General features: G+C 32.6%; 1 protein-coding gene and 1 long non-coding RNA gene across 13 annotated transcripts; both read right to left on the bottom strand.

The window, feature by feature from the left end:
* Nucleotides 1-2442: 2442 nt before the first annotated feature.
* LOC131932555 (uncharacterized) lies at nucleotides 2443-6712 on the bottom strand. The gene is made up of 8 exons (XM_059289479.1): nucleotides 6336-6712; nucleotides 5675-5783; nucleotides 5394-5452; nucleotides 4647-4727; nucleotides 4353-4429; nucleotides 3648-3731; nucleotides 2770-2828; nucleotides 2443-2488 (listed from the first exon to the last, which is right to left on the bottom strand). The coding sequence occupies exons 1-8, from the start codon at nucleotides 6598-6600 to the stop codon at nucleotides 2443-2445; spliced, it is 780 nt and encodes a 259-aa protein (XP_059145462.1). The 5' UTR covers nucleotides 6601-6712.
* A 7124-nt stretch (nucleotides 6713-13836) lies between these two features.
* Nucleotides 13837-17647, bottom strand: LOC131932559 (uncharacterized). 12 transcript variants are annotated; one of them, XR_009384612.1, is made up of 5 exons: nucleotides 17500-17647; nucleotides 15015-15132; nucleotides 14704-14846; nucleotides 14307-14371; nucleotides 13837-13991 (listed from the first exon to the last, which is right to left on the bottom strand). It is a non-coding gene; the product is annotated as an uncharacterized LOC131932559 (long non-coding RNA). The 12 variants fall into 12 exon arrangements; XR_009384611.1 differs by lacking the exon at nucleotides 17500-17647 and adding an exon at nucleotides 17405-17484; XR_009384610.1 differs by lacking the exon at nucleotides 17500-17647 and adding an exon at nucleotides 17394-17480.
* Between the last annotated feature and the right edge of the window lie 218 nt (nucleotides 17648-17865).

Here is a 17865-nt window from a genome sequence, read left to right as displayed (position 1 = left end):
ACCTGTGCAGGAAAGTAAAATTCTTAACCCTTAAATTGTGCCAAGCCACGATGTGGCTTTGTTGTTACATAACTTATAATGCGTAAGGCCACGTGGCGCGTGCTTTAAGGGTTAACTAAGGTTTTTAAAAAATAATTTTAACTGTTTTTTTTTTCAAAACTCTGCTAAACATTTTATATTAAGTTGACATTGCAACTTTCAGCTTTGAAAACTATTTTTAAGTTTCCTAAAATTATATATTTTAAAGTTGAAATATTTGTCTCCTTTTATTAATTACATGAAAAGAGATTGATTTTCAATTTGGCTTGAATAAATCTTTGAATGATTATTAAAGTACTTTAAATCTTAACTATTACATCATTCTTGTATGAGTAGATTTATTTTTATATTATTTAAGCATTTTCACCCACCAAATACTTGTTAACATGTGATATTTTAGCCATTGCTGCAATTATTGTCTTAAATATTTTTCCTTTTCTTGCCATATAAATGGGCAGCAATTTTGGAGAATTGAATCACTCAACTTTTAATTTCTTCACATCAACACCTGATCTTGTCAACTTAAAAAACTAGCTTTTTAAAATTTTTTGTTCTGAAATAACTAATCTGTTTTAATCCTTGATTTATTTATTGAACACTGCTCATGTCTAAAATGAAACAAAATACTTTTATGACCATCAATAGGTGCTTTTGTCTGAAAATAATAAACATCTTATGATTGAACATTTGTTTTTTTTTAATTCTGTGTTTATAATTGTCTTGAGCCTTTGAGTGTTATTTGAATTAATTTTAACTTACAAGAAAGGAAACATATAATGTCATGTATGGACAAATACTTTGATTTTGATATAATAAGCTGTTGGTTTTAATTAGTTTATTATATTATGCAAACTATACTATTAAAAAATAAATATGCAACTAATGGATAATCGTACTCCAATTTACCAAAAGGTGTGCTTAGCTAAATACACACCACTGCAGTACTTGGTTCTGTCCCTTCACACATTTTTAATGATAATTTTAGCATTAAATCAAGCGGTGTCAATCTATTGCTTTATGGGGATATTTAAAATACTAATACGAACTAAAGTTATGTTTGCTTAAGTTTATCAAATTAATTTTTAAATAAATTTTCAAAGAATAATGCAATGGAATTAAGACATTTACAGTTTTTAGAAGGTGGAATAATTGTATAAAAGAATATACTTTATGTGAAGTAAAAAAAAATCTTGACAAGGCAATCTTAAAAAATGTAGAGGGAATGAGATTTATTTATCTATCATAACAGATCAACAATATAATTAAATAAAGAACATCTTTGAACTTGAACTAAACGAACTTTTCAAGTCTATGAACAAATTTTTATCAAAATCAAACCACATAAATTTTTATCAAATATCAAATCATACAATAAATAAATGTACAGTCAACAAATACATATAATTTATTATTGCATATTTTTTTTTAATTGATCAAGGAGCTGTAAATATAGTGGTATTTAACGAGCATACAGTTTATTTTCTGTTAGGGTTCATCCTTTTATGACAATAAAAAATTTGATTTTATTCCCCCTCTCATAATGTAGACGTTAAAAACTTAAGTAGACCTCCCACAACATAAAATATACCTATTTAATGGAATAATGATTATTATTTTTGCCAGTTTCTTATATTTAGCCTAAATTTTAAAAGTAAAATCTACAATGTGTTGAGAACAAAAATCGGCTTATCATTAAAAAATATTTTTCTCTCCCTAGACCATCCCAAAACATAGCATCAATAAAAAGAAATTACAAGCACTGAAGTTTTAATTTATACATTTATATGTGTATCTCTCCCCCTTCCGCCCTCTCTGTGTGAAAGTCATAAATGGATGACCCCTAAATAGATAAGTGTGTCTTTACAATTCAGCAATTGAATAAATATTTAAATGAATATGTAATATTTATACAATAGTAACTTGTAAATGCTTTTTAAAGAATTAACATGAAAGTATTAAGCACATTAGTTTTTGCTAATAATTATTCATACAAATATTTACTCAGCCTCATTGTAATGGCATATAATATATTCAAAACATAATGAAATGTCAAACCCTCCCCAATTGAAAAAAATCAGATTACCTTCAATCTTTGAGGTTAAATTAATAAGTATCTTTGAAATAAAAACTATGTACAAAAAAAAAGGAGATGTTTAATTAATTGTTTTTCAACAGAACATGTAATTGATTGAAAATCTATGTATAAACTATTAAAGTTACCAATAGGTAGAGTAAACTAAGTATAAAAATGTTACAACTTAAGAATAAATCATTTATATAAAATATTTTCTTCTATGTCTGGCCCATACTTAACAAACATGCCCAAGGCATATTTATAAAAATCACAAGTTGTTTTCATTTAATATCTGTGAGATCAATACCAACCAACGACTTAAAGAAAATCTACGGTGACTTCTTTTCTAACTTATTCAGGAATGCCTCTCGCTGTCTGTAAGAACAAAATGTAAACAAAAGTATGAAATCAATTTATAAAGAAAAGTTATGAAAACAATTTTAGTAATACTAAATTTTAGTAATGCAGGCATGTGTTTAGATTATTTTGGTCCCCTTCCATTCACTAACAGAACAACCCAACTTAAGCAGACTGAAGAAAAAAAAATATCTATAAAATATTAATTGTTTCATGAGTCTGTGTTAACTGATACATTTTAAAGACTTCTTTTTTAACATAATAAACAACATACAAGGACAATATTTATCACTACTTGCCTTCGTAGCTCTTCAGGAGGGGCAACTCTTTCCTGTAGTCTTAACTCATTTTGCTCAGCCTAGAAAAGAAGAAACAGATTTTATTTTTGCTTGTTTTGATCCACATTGGTATTAAAATAAAAGTAAAGATTCCTCTTAAGACCTAGTGATCCATTGGGCAGATGAAGTAGAGTTCATATTTCTTGACCTCAGCATATATGAGATATGGTGGTTAGCACTATGCCCATTCGCCTTTACACTCACAACATATGTTAGGTACCTATTAGAGCTGGGTGAACTCAGGGACATCCTACAGTCACAAGTCAAAACCCAGATCCAAACTCGAGACCTTTGGGCTAAAATCCAAACGCCATTTGACCACGCCATCCGAATACATTGGTATTAAAAAGCCTCAAATGTGCATATGGGGTCATCCATAAATGACGTCACGCTTTTTTGACAATTTTTACCTCCCCCCCTCCCCTCTGTCACACATCATCACAAAAAAAGCCAGACCCCCCCCCCCCTCTAAAATAACGTCACACCTCAGCCTACACAGCCCCTCAAAATTGCAGTTGAATTTTTCTTAAAACATCAATATTTTTCCAAAATCTTTTCTGAACTCTGTCAAAATAGAGTATTTTAATCATTTCCTATTGCAATTTATTAAAACAGTTTTCTAACATTGGTTTTTTATAATGCAAAAGTGTGACGTCGCACCATCTGAACCCCCCCCTCTCCCTCATCACACACCGTCAAAAAATTACAGACCCGCTCCCCCCTGTGAGTGTGACGTCATTTATGGGGTAAATTTCATTTTATTTTTAATGTGTTTAAAAAAATTACAATCACAAGGTCGTAGCCTTCCCTCCAGAAATAAACACATAAGTGGGTGTTACCTTTCTTCTGGCTTCAGCACGTTTGGCTTCAATTTCTTTTTCCTCAGCTCTCTTTCTTTCAGCTCTTAAATCTTGTTGACGTTGCTGATTTATAAAAAAAAAAAACAAATAAAAAAATTCGTATTTTAATTATTTCAGGATAAAATTTTTTATGACCAATTTGTTACACTCTTTTAATAAAATACATTTGTAATGTGCACAAACAGTAAATTTTTTTCTCTATAAAAAAAAATGATTTTTAGTGCCACTTAATTGAAGTTTGTGTAATGCAGTTTACTACAAGAAGACCTAAGGTAGCATTATCATTTATTGTGTTTATTTCTTTTGATATTTTAATCATACATTTTTTTTTGACACACAAACTGATCATCAGTCAGTATGGGGACTTTGATCCTCAATATATGAGTCTACCAAGTTACAAGATGCAACTAACATCAACTGGAATCAGTAAAAGTGGATGGACACTGTTCTAGTTACACAACAATTTAGTGTGGTTATGAAACAGACAAAAGCTATGTCGCCTATCCTGGGTTTAACCAATCCTTTTATTTATCACTTGAGCTAAAATCTTAGGTTTAACTAATCCTTTTATTTATCACTTGAGCTAAAATCTTGGGTTTAACTAATCCTTTTATTTGTCACTTGAGCTAAAATCCTGGGTTTAACTAATCCTTTTATTTATCACTTGAGCTAAAATCTACTTACAAGCCTGTTGAATTTTTGTAACCTGACATCATTTGCCTGCGTCCTCCTTGCTTGCTCTTCATCTATTTCCCCACCACCTTATTTGAATTGATGAAAATAACTTAAGTAAGAATCTGCCTTGAAGAATCCCACAAATACGTTTTAAAAAAAAAAAACCACAAGATTTTATCAAATCTTAACATGAAATAAATCAAAACTTGATGTTAGGAAATTGCTCTACACCTCCATAGCAAAAGAAAAGTACATTGTGCAATTCTTTTCATGTACACTTTTTAATCAGGATAAATGTATTACCCACGGTCCCAACATAATTGTATGTTTTCGCTGCATTGGCTCTTTTATACTCTTCATATGCTTGGGTTTCTCTCTGAGCCACTGAAATAAGTAGGCCAAATCTGCAGTTGTAAATCTGTTTTTTTTTAAACTTCATTTAATGGATTCATTCAAATATTATATAACAACAGCTTTTAAATGTAGGTGTTGTAAATATAATGTAGGCCTATTATATTTAACATATTAACAGAACAAACAATGATTTTTTACATAGCCATTGACTGAATGCCAAAATTTAAAAGTGACAAAATGAAAGCTGTGTTCTTTTCAATTAATGTAATTAGGGGTCGCATATAAATCACATCACACTCCTAGGGGGTAGGGTTCTAATTTTGTGATGATGGGATTCAGATAGTGTGATGTCACACTTTTGAATTTTAAAAAACTAATATTATAGAAACTGAATTTTACCTAAAGTCTGATGTCGTTTTAGGAGGGGGGGGGGGGGGGGGGAAGAGGAGGGGGGGGGTGTGGCTTTAAGTGACAATGGGTGGAAAAAAGCATTGTCATTTTATAAAAAAAAGTTCATAAAATTAAAATGTAAACAAAATGTTTTCAATAATGAACAGAAACTACAATAGACTTGAAAATTATAAATTAAAAAAAAACCCTTTAGCAAGGTGGACCAAAATAGATAATTTCCTCAACACAAATGTCTAACAAAAAATTTAATATTTTAATAAAGTATAGAGAACAAACAGAGCTTACTTGCTCGAACTTTTTCACGTTTATGTTCATTTGGTGTATAAACAGTGTAAGCACCAGAGCTGCATATAGAATATTTTTAGTAAGATGAAATCAAAAGTAATTCTAGATTTATGGATTTAAATGATGCTTTTTTATTTAAAATTTAAATAACAGATTATAGGCCCATGCTGTAACATTGTTAAAAAAAAGTTTTGTGCAAAGCCTACTAGTAATTAAAGTTTTACAAAGACACATTTTCTAATTAAAAAGTACTTTTTTTAAAAAGGCTAATGTTAGTTTACTATTGGCCTTGACTTGTGTCCCCTTGAGCAGTTGGTACATGATTTATCCCTCTTGCCTGGTTGTATTCCTCACCAGCGTCATAGTCATTCTGTTGCCTTGGTGGCAAACCTAAAAAAAAACTGATTTTTTACTATGCCTAATAAATATAATAATATAATTAGGCCCCTATTTAATATAATATTTTTGCAATCATCTTTGGTTTTTACCTAAACACTTCATACTTACTAATACCAATCAGGTGGGGTAAGATATAAGACAAAATGCCTCATGACCAGCAGTTTTCAGGATCAACAGTTTTCACACCCATAAAAAAGGACCATCTCACTTTTACCAACTAGATCTAGAATAATCTAGATCTAGATCTAGTCTGAATCAAGATCTAGCCATTTCGAATCTGGCATTTTAAATAAATGCCATTTAAAGATTTTACCAAGAGTTAAGCACTCAGACTCCAGAAGATTCTCACAGTATAGTAAAATTCAGTTAAACTGGTATGAGAAAAATTATATAAATTATTAAGTTACAAGTACAAAGTAGTTACAGAGTAAGTAGATTTAGGCCCTAACTACTTATTCTAGTATTGCACTTAACAACTAGACTAGTAAACTAGTAAGTACTAGTACTTTTAGAGACTCTAAGAGTGTTAGACTAAGTCTGTACCTTCTCCAAAATTTAAATTTGTTCTTCTGGCCCCAGCGCCTATACTGTTGTTGTAACCGTGGTTCATATTACTTGTACTTGATCTACTACTGCTAGCTGCCGTTGCTGGGATAGGCGTAGTTCTAGTAGTACTCGTAGTACTAGCAGCGGGTCGAATTCCAACTTGCTGTGGTTGTATCGGATGGGTTCCTCTTCCTCTTGAATTGGTGCCTCTACCTCTTGTTTGAGTCTGATATACAGATCTTGAGGTAAATGATTTACTCATTTTAGTTTTAGTGGTTTCCAATTATTATACGAATCGAAAAAGGGAAATCCACAGTGAAACTGAAACCGTTTTTTTCATAACACGCAAGGATTGTTTATATGGGAAACCAGACAATTTAAAATATTAAACGGGAAGTTCAAGACACATAAAAAGGGGAATTCCATTAAGAAAAGAATTAAAAAAAAAAAAAGCTTGTTTAGACCTAAATAAAGAAAAGATATAGAACTAGATCTAGGTGCCAAGATGTAGACCAGATCTGAATAATAATACAATAGTAATACATCTAGATTCTAGATCTTGAGTCTAAAAACACCCCCTTATTTCTATGATTTGTTTCAACGTGAATTTCAATTTCACCGGGCTATTTTGTCTGGCCGTTTTGTCAGAGGCTTTTTTTTGACTCTCAAACAATTTGTAGCATTTTAAAAAAATAATTGGTCTACATATTATTATAGATCTAGATCTGGTGATTCCTAAAGTTAAAACTTTATAAACATAGGCCTATTTCTAAATTTAGATTTATAATAGGAGCCTGTAGGCCTCTCTAGTATGGTAGTCTTGGAGAACCGACACTTCATGATGATGAACTTCACGGCTACCAACAGTAGTACTAATATCTAGGCCTATAGTCTATGACTTAGTATAAAATGTTATATTTATTAAATTAAATTATCATGATGTAAAACATATATACTTAATGGAGTAAGGGGGTCATCTGTAGCTCCCGGGGAGGGGGGGGGAGGGGGGGGGGGCGGGTTAATAATTTGGATATGACTCTCTCTCTTTGAGTGTATTGTATAGAATGACATAACTCTACATAGGCCTATATTCGAATTAGTAACTATTCTCCAGTAAGTTTTGTTGACTAGACTCACAATAAAACATGAAATTTTGTGTAGGTAGCCTGTTCTCTGATGCCAGATCACGGCACCCTATAACAAGAGCATCTCCATGTTTTAACTTGCTATTTACCTACTATCTCTTTAATATTTTATAGCCATTTCAGCCGATCCTACACTATTCTCAACGACACTGTCGTTGAGTGGCTTATCAACAGTGTCGGTATATAATAACGCTATAGATTTTTTCTCATTTGATTCTGTCGTTGAGACTCTAATAATAGTTATAAACTGTAAAAACTAGCTAACGGAATAAAACCATTTCGATTAATTAATCGCTTAAAATATTTAATATAAGAAAAATTAAACAACCATTCATTTTACAGAGCTAATAATAATTAATATTATAAAAAATGTATCTTCTGTCTTTAAAATTGAAAATTAAATTATTTTTAGCAATATAAATTAATACAGTGGATTGCTGAATTTAATTGTGATCATAGTTATGATTAATTTTAGAGATTGTATGATTAATTTATACACAATTTTGAATTACAGAATATTGATTATTCGGTATAGAAAACATTAGGGTAGAGATTACTAAACGATATAATATAGGATTATGTAATATAGAATATATTAGTATATTATTATAGAATCTAGGCTATACAACAAGTAATACATGATATGATTGCAAAATAGAAAAAATACATAATATAAAGGCCCATTTTTTAATCGAATTTAAGACTCATTTCGTTTACAATATGTTATTACAAATATAAAATTGCAGAATACGTAATAGCTATTTTTATCGAATTTATACATAGAATGTGCTATATAATCTTAAGAACATGATTATGTAGTGGCGTAGGTACAAGATGTGCCAAGGGGCTATACCCCACCCCCGATATATATATATATATATATATATATATATATATATATATATATATATATATATATATATATATATATATATACATATACATATTTACTGTACTCAAGTAGTACCCCTAACCAGAGGCTTCACAAGGTTGGGGGGGGGGGGCGGGGCTGAGGACTGCGCAAGGTGTCAAAATTTCGGGGGTGACACCATGGCGAAAAATAGCAAAATATATAGAAGAAGTAAGCATTTTGCCAGTTCAATAAATGACTAATGAGAGTTAACTGTACTAATAACTGACTGCAGATAAAAAATATACAATTAACTGTGCACGTTTAAAAACTATCATTCAGTGGGGGGGGGGGGGGGGGGTGAGGGGAGATGACACAAACTGCAAAATGTACAGGTGAATACATGCTTGTTGAATTTTTGGATAACAGATTTGCTAAGCGACGACCGGAGAGAGGCTGATACCAAAATCTAATAATTTACGATGAAAACGATGCTTTTTTTCACATGAATTAATAGGTGGATTATGTGCAAAATTTGACGCCATTGGGGAAAATGGGAAGTCACCAAATGTAGCTATATATATATATATATATATATATATATATATATATATATATATATATATATATATATATATATATATATATATATATATATATATATATATATATATATATATATATGCATATGTAGAATTATTTATATTTCTCTCTATGTATATATATAATGAAGTTTTGCTTGTTTGTTTGTGGGTTTGTTTATGTCCTCTATGCAGCACTACATCTTTCATCCTATGGCCATGCAACTTAAGTTAAGAATACCACTGGATATATTTCACAAGCACGGTGCCCCAGCAGGGCGCGAATCGATTCTATATATAGATCCCTATATAGGGTATATATACGTAAAAGTAGATTGCGGTTTAATCCCGTTCATCCGCTCGCCATAAAACTTCAGGGGAGGTTATTTTTTTTTTATTTTAACAGGGCGGCGCTTCTGGAGGGTGCAATTTTTCTCTATACAGTTTGTAAAAAACAAAACGGATGCTGTTTGACATCGTTTATCTGAGTGCCGTTAAACTTTTGAGAGTTAATGAAAACACTCACGAGAAGGTTTCTGCGAAAACAAAAATTTTAATTTATTATGGGCGTTTCCCTGGAGGGTGCGATTTTTGTTAATAAACGGCTTGGCGCCTGAAAATCCAGGGCGGCGATATTAAAACTGCATGGGGGCTAAGGTAAAAAAGCAACAACAGGCGCAGCCGCCGGCGCCCCGGATATTACGTAACCCGAAGCGCCCCGTGCTACCATGTGAGCACTATGACGCCTACGTTCGTTTTTTTTTTTTTTTTTAATTTATACACTAAAGACACGATGGGTAACATTAGTAACAATAATTTTTGACTATATGGAATCAGGCGCGTCTGCCGGCGCCCCGGCAGGAAGCGATTTGGCGCCCTGAGATATCCTAAGGTTGTGTTAAAGAGCACTCTACAATATTGACCCTGTGGCACACGACATTCGATGACAATTCGTTTGACCCGATGCGCCACTGGCTTCGGGAGGAACACTATGAGTTTTAAAAGAGCGCCCTACAGTAGGGAAATTTTTTGTCTACTGCACCACTGGCGTGTGGTCTAGCGCCCCTGTGTGGGTCCCTCATAAACACTATTGCGCCTACGTTCGTTTTAAAGAGTGCGATACATTATGGATACAATGGGCTACTGTGTGCGGTAGAATTTGCGCCTCAACAACTATGATGAAAGCAATATAACACCGGCTTTGATTACATTTAAATTGTTTAGATTTAGAAATCAATGTCAAGCGTAAAAAAATACGTGATTGCAAATGTAATTATGGAATCCTCTTAAAATATTGCGTCAATCTGTCTTCTGAGACTGCAGCAACGCGCGGAACGGGTACGCTGGTTTAATATATATTTCTTCTATATAAATAATTCTCTTCATGGATACCATAGAAAACACCAAGCTGTAAGCGCCCCTAGCAGCCCCCTCTCTTTCTCTCTATCGCTACCACCCCCATCCCTACATGGTCTGGTGAGCTGTGGTTCAAGCTAAATGTTTTACAATCGTAGAGCCGGGTTTAGTGACAGCTATTAGGGGCAGATAATTTAGTTTGAAACGATTTTAAACTTAGTGGAGGTAACTCAGAGGGGGCTGCTTTCACGAGGAGGGGGGGGGGTAGGATTTTTGGAAAGGAGGGTGGGGAGGGGGGGGTTATCGTCCTTAACGAGCTACTGATAGTGTTTTAAAGCAAATATTTTCAGTGGCAGCATTGTTACTGTCAAATTCACAAATTATGAATTACTGAAAAGTAGAAAATGAAACAACTAAATAGCGGCGTATGATAGCGGCTCGTAAAATATAAAACACAATGTAAATACCTTTGTTATACCTACGGAAAAATAATAATATGTTACGTGGATTCCTGAAATTTTGCGCTGCTTTAATTTTTAACGTTGGGATCCTCCATCAACATCCATACTCTCCTTTAGTATGTTCAGGCTTTTTTTTTCATTTATGGGAAGGGATGATCGGAAAGTGTGACGACACATTTTTGCTTTCATCCGTTATTTCGGGCTTTAAAAGATTGCTTTTGGTATTAATTCATTTATTAACTCAATGTTTATCGAGGTCAGTACATATTATAATAAACCGGGAGTGATCTCCCCTAAACTTTCTCGAATATTCTAATATAACACTACGGGGAATGGCAACTCGGGATATAGACATGATTTTTAATCCATTTTAAATACTTAAACTTTTTAAAATAGAATAAAACCTCGTAGAAAAAAGAATTGCACACCAAGTGAAACGTCAAATAAAGATGTGCATAATAGTGCGCAACATTATTAGTACTTTATAAATTTACGTGCGTTTTTTGAGAAATCGGAAATAGCGTAAATTAGTACTTCCTGTCAACGGAAATTACTCAAAATTTGACAGAAGGTAGAGAATTAGATCTTTTACTTACATGTGAAATTTCATTTATCTATCTGCAATAGTACTCAAGTTATAGGCTTTTGAAAAATTCAAAGTAGAAAAAGTACCACTTTCGGTTATCGGAAATCACTCAAAAGTTTATACGGATCTATGATTTTGATAAAATACTTATATATGAAATTTCATCAACCTAGCTGTAACGGTACTCAAGTAATCGTGTTTACACACAGACACACACAGACACAGACATACGGACAAGATTGCAAAATTATGTTTTTCCGTATCAGTGAGGTGTAAAACGATTACAAGACTTTCTCTATACTTCGTATATGCGAGAAAGTAAAATGCAGTTTCAGGGGAACGGCGGAGGGGGTTATGTGTTGAGGTGTAGTGTTTTTAAAGAGAGTGGTGGGGGGGGGGGGGAGCGAAGATCTGGCTTTTTGTGAAAATTTGTTACAATTAGAGAAGGGGGGTTTGGTGCAAAATCGTCTGAAGAATGAGTCGTGGTTAATGGGTGACCACTTTATGATTGTATATTGACGTCACCATCATTTTGGGCGGTGGCTTTATGTGACGATATGTAACGAGAAAAAAGAGGGTTGAGTTAATGGCGTAGCATTTATTTTGCATTTTTTAAGGATACAAATAATAAAAACACTGCTTATTTTGTTTTACATGTGTGACGACATTGTGTTAACCAAATGTATTGAATAGTAGGACTTACAGATTATTAGTTCTCTCCCCCCCCCCTGAAGCAATTACCCCCTGTCATTTACCTCCCGCCAAGGAGGACATCTCCCCCCCCCCCCCCACGCACACACCTCTTAAGGTACAGCTGGGGTTAGGGTTATGGTTAGGGTTACGGCTAGGGTTAGGGTTTGGGTTAGCGTTAGGGCTAGGGTTAGAGTTAGGGTTAGCGTTCTGGCTAAGGTTAAGATTATGGTTAGGGTTACGGCTAGGGTTAGGATTAGGGTTAGCGTTAGGGCTAGGGTTAGAGTTAGGGCTAGAGTTAGAGTTTGGGCTAGGGCTAGCGTTTGTGCTAAGGTTAGGGTTATGGTTAGGGTTAGCGTTAGAGTTAGGGCTAGGGTTAGAGTTAGAGTTAGGGCTAGAGTTAGGGTTAGCGTTCGGGCTAAGGTTAGGGTTAGCGTTAGGGCTAAGGTTAGGGCTAGGGTTAGATTCAGAATTAGAGTTAGTGTTATGGTCAGGGTTAGGATTAAGGCTAGGATTATGGTTAGTGTTATGGTCAAGGTTAGGCTGAAACCTAAGTCTAGAGTTGGTTTTGGTTATGTGTTAAGTTTTAGGCTGAGGTGAATGCTTAGGGTTTGGTCATTTTTTTTATCGATTAGGATTAAGGAAATACATAGGTATAGAGTTTGAGTTAGGATCATAACTTGAGGCCGGGGGGGGGGGGGGGGGATTCTCCAGGGGGGTTATTGACAAGGGGTAATTGCCCCGGGGGGTAAATACGGGAGGGGGGGGTCTCCTCCGGGGGGGGGGGGGGGTAATTGACGGGGTGGGGGTAATGTCATGTAGCCAGGTCCACTATTAGAAAGCCAAGATTCCAAACTGTGTAGCCTTATGTATGTAGGTAATCTAATCTCATACAAGTTCTTGAAAGCAACATCAAAGACGAGAAATAAAAAGAGCCATCGTTGTCGGCTTATTTAACAGGGAAGTCTTAGTCTAAATCAATCCACGACAATGTCTTTAAGACAATAAACCTTAACTTTGCTTGAAATAACAATATCGTTCTTCATTCAGTCAAACTCAACATTATGGCTTCACTGAACTTTGTCATTGAAATGCATGTGTAGTTTGAAATGTGTGTCTGTTAAAATTGTACAGTTGATACCGAATATATCCAGCCTTTTTCTTCTTCGTTCAGCTGCTTTTCTTTCTGGATTTCTTTTCTTATCTTTTGTCAATCCAAGAACAAGTGTTGTATCCCCAAGATAGGTTGCTATCCCCAACTATAGAGCCTCATCTACACGGGAGATTGAACTCAGGACTTCTCGGTTTAGCAACCACGAACTTTACAAGTTCTTGATTTTGGTATTGGCGTGTCAGTTTTCTTCTTTATTTAGTCGACATCTAAAGTTAAACAAAAACAGTTGCCTACCTCAGCAAAAATCAATGTAGGCCAATTATGGCCAGTGTAGCAATCAGCAACATCAAAGTTGATTTGAATTCCATGCAACACTCATTCCATACTTCTCTAGTGTGGAGGTCTTGCTTATTAATATTATCCTGTTTGTTTGATACTTTTCTTTAACTTAATAATATTAACCATAGACACTTTTTGCCTGGAGTACAAACTGGGTCACAGTATTCTCTGGTAAACAATTAAGTTCTTTTCCAAATATATGCTCAGCTAATAGAAACAGCATTCCTAGATTATTTTTTTTTGTTTTTTTTTTTTTTTAAAGGGCTTCAGCTGTTTTAATGTCAACTTGTGCTGGGAATACTATAACTACATACAACCCTTTTCAGCTTTCAATCACTTGCATTTTATGTACAAAGTAAGAAAACCAAATACATCAAATTTTGAGAAATAATTTATTTATGAAACAATTGCATATAATTATAAAGCCAAACATTAATATATCAAGATTATTGCAATTATCACCATTTGCAGATTCTTGTTTAACTATGGTAGATGGAAGTATTAGTTGCCTTTTACATCACTTTTCACTTCCTGAAACAAAACAAAATGATTTTCTTAATCATCCATCTGAAATAATAAAATTAGCAAAAAAAAAAATCTTTAGTTTAAATTAGTTTAATACATCAAAACAAAACAAGAAAAAAGTGATTGAATGAGATGAATCATGGCATAGATATCTATAAAATTTTGCTTTAGTGATAAAGGGGGAAAAATTTAAGTTATTTTAAGTGAAACATAAGCTAGAGAAATAAACTTTTAGGCCTAATTTAAATAATTTAATTCCTTTCTCCCAAAACACTACATGTATCCTTAAAAAAAGAAAACTTAAAATTTATCAATATTTACCTTGTGTATAAACTCTTCTGTACATCTACTGTATCAGCTTGACGCTCATTAGGTATGCCTAGTTCCTGTTGAGCAGTTAAGACAGATTAAGTAAATAATTCAAATTTGTAAGACAAACCACTAAATGATACTGTTTATATATATATATATATATATATATATATATATATATATATATATATATATATATATATATATATATATATATCCTTCCTGCGAATCAGCATATTTTGCAAAACAAATATTTAACAAAATACATAATGATATTGTATCAATCATCACCACTGACTTGGTTTTACTAGGTAAAATATTTTTTTAAATACAATATTTATACAAATAAAAATCTATCTCAATCAACATGTTCAAAATAAACCAAAGCAAACTTGTGATAACTTACCTGATTAATGTTTGAGAGGATTCACCCAGTTCTCGCCATTGAAGCAGATTAGATGCATGTGTTATTACACTTGTGATATACTGATTGCCATTTTGTGTACTTTTAGTCCTGGAGATCTATGTTGTAGGCATAGACTGTTAAACCTGGATAGTAATATTATAGAAGTAAATTATATCTAGTATAATATAAATATTTTAAAATATAAATGACACTAAATTATATTTATCATTATTGGAAATAAAAATGGTACAATTAAGTTATAAAAAAAACAAATTATAAAATTTAAAGCAGCTTATTAATAATTGTCATACCTTTTCCTACTTTTATGTCAAATGTAAGAGGTAATAGAGAAAGAACATCTTGTGTCATTTAGTATGCTGTAGTCTTATTACTGGTAAAAATCAGATCTTCCCTTTTTTTTGGATGAACCTGTAAAAGAGAAATTACAACATGGATAAACACAATGAATATCATATCTAATCCTCAACTAGTTATCACCCCAATCCTAACCTCATTTTTTAAAACCAATTTCTAAATATGTTTTCAGAACAAATGTATGTTAAGTCTACCTATTTTAATGTTCAGAATACTAATATTTATCAAAACTACCTCCAGTTGAAATTCAAGATACCTTTATAAAAAGTTATTATGACTTTAACTTTGTGTAGTTGTTATTTAGGCTATTTGTTTAATTTATATTATTTAAATTAATATTTCATGCCTTGTTTTAAAAAGATCTACAAGTCTACTTTTGATTTTATGGTATAATCTGATAAAAATTAGGCTGCTACATCTGAAAACTAAGGTCAATGCAAAGACTTCCAAATTAACGATAAGTAGGCTTGTATAGATATTGTATATAATTACTAGCCCAATAGTATTACTCTACGACCAATGTATAGGACTTAATGTATCAGACCTAATTCCTATAATTAGGCCTACTAACTAATTATTGAATAATTAATAGATCTAACAGTAGGATAATTACAATTATGGGCCTTAGCTGACATAGAGAGCTGAATACTTAACTAAACATTTTTAAAAATTATAGTAAGCTAAGTGAGTTGAATTATTTTATTTAGATAGGCCTAGGCTATAATATACTCTATAGCAGTCTATAGTGATAGTCGCAGAGTAGCGTATATCATAATAATTTCAAATTAAATCTATAAGCAACATTAAGCCTCTGCCTTGTTGCCTAATTAAAAACTAAAGCCTATTAAGCCTTTTCCTAATAAGCCTTTGGCCTAATTTAAATAACAGCCTATAGGCCCTATAATATATAAATAGGCTAAACTACTTGTAAGACCTAATAGACTAATGACTAAGAGAGTGCTAGGCCCCTTTCCGATATTATATAATAATTGCTTGATCGATATCATAATATCTAACACTGATTACATTAATTTACATAAGGCTATACCATCTTAACTATGACTAATACTTTTTCTACTAATAAAATAGGCTATCTCTAGTTTAAACTTAGGCCTAATAGTAATTAGTAATTATAATTAAGTAGGCCATTTTATGACATTTATAAAATTTTTAGTAGATGGCCGAGCCTTAAATTTAAATACTAAAATAGATTTAGCATACTATGCCTATTGTTGGTCTAATTAATAATTTATTTTTCATTTAGAATTTTAGATCTCCAAAAGATAGGCCTAGGTCCTAAATAAATTATTTTTATTTTATTGCGCCCGCCTTAATGTATAAGATGTGATCTGTTTTTTTTAATAAAAAATAACCCTACACAATACTAGTGATTTAACTAATATCTAGTACTACTTTAGGCCTATTTAATTATTTATTAGTAGGCTGAATAAAATCTAAATAAGGCCTACTTTATTACTATATTTGCCTATTATTCTATAATTAATTTATGTTTTCTTTCAATACATAGTAGATCCTGTGGTACCTCAACATTCTAGTGCCTCGACATACCAGATTTTTTAAATACGAGCAGTTGAGCGAGTAATATTTCGCTTTGAGTTACGCGCAAAATTTGAGATACCGTATTTCACAGTTCATGTAAAAGAAATACCCCCAAAAAGATGCAAATGATTATTTATCGCAGCTATTTAATTATAATAATAAGCGTCTTACTCATATTTGCAGCATTATGAAAGGGAGAAAGAAATAAACTTCCTAAACAAGTTTTATTTTAAGCTACCAGCACATGAAAGTGACTTAAATTAAGCATGGCAAAAAAGAAGAGAAAAGCTGTCACGAAAATTAAGCTAACGTAATAATTTTATTTAGTATTTAGGCCTTACGTTTAAGTCTTAAGTGCAACAATGCTCAGTGAATTTTAGCCATTAATCATTAATGGCATTAAGTTTAGGAATGATGTGTACTTGTGTAGCTTTAACTTTAGTATATTTTTAGACCTAAGCCTAATCTTGTAGATATAGATCTACAAACAATTTGAAATAGAAGAGATTTAAAATTGAGTAGATCTAGATCCTAAATGCTAAAGGACAGCTATGCCACAGAAATAATTATCTTTCTATCTAGTCAATCTAGACTAGATCTAGATCTAGTGCTACTGAAAAATTACTAGATTTTCTAGATCTAGATTCTATCATTTACTTTCGACGCACTAGGCATACTTTTAACTTTTTCTCTCTAGTCAATAATGTAGATTTCTAGATCTAAATGTAAATCCTGTTCTTGTAGATTTGATTTACGTAGGTTTTACATCAGTGTAAATCGTTGATCAAGTAGATCTAGTCTAGATCTGGACTAGCTCTCGTCAAAACAAAATGGCTGGAATATTAGCTTCAAAACACCTACAGTTTATGCTTTCCTAATTGTGGAGAGCATGTTTAATTATTGTTTTATTTTCAACGACAGTGTTGACTGAGAAACCACCAAAGGGTTTTATTCTCAGCGACACAGTCGGAGAGAGGCTCAACGATTCTGTCGTTGAGATGATCCGCATGGGGTGGCCATTTCATTGAAATGTTATTGTTTTAAAAATAATGGTAAATGTGAAAGAAGGCCTCCTGGCACAGATTTCTATAACCAACTACACATTCACCGTTCTGTGACCTGTATGGAAATCTACTGCCAGCTCAAGGATAAAAACATAACGTTACTAAATTCAAAGGTGAAGATAGTCTTGTTGTAGGCCTATGTGTTAGCTGGTGTCAGTTTATT

The sequence above is a fragment of the Physella acuta genome, unplaced genomic scaffold (genome assembly GCF_028476545.2).
Source record: "Physella acuta isolate Inbredline_101_S28 unplaced genomic scaffold, ASM2847654v3 ptg002210l, whole genome shotgun sequence".
Taxonomy (NCBI): domain Eukaryota; kingdom Metazoa; phylum Mollusca; class Gastropoda; family Physidae; genus Physella; species Physella acuta.
The sequence above is the reverse complement of the archived record's forward strand: the minus strand, read 5'-3'. Positions and strand labels throughout refer to the sequence as shown.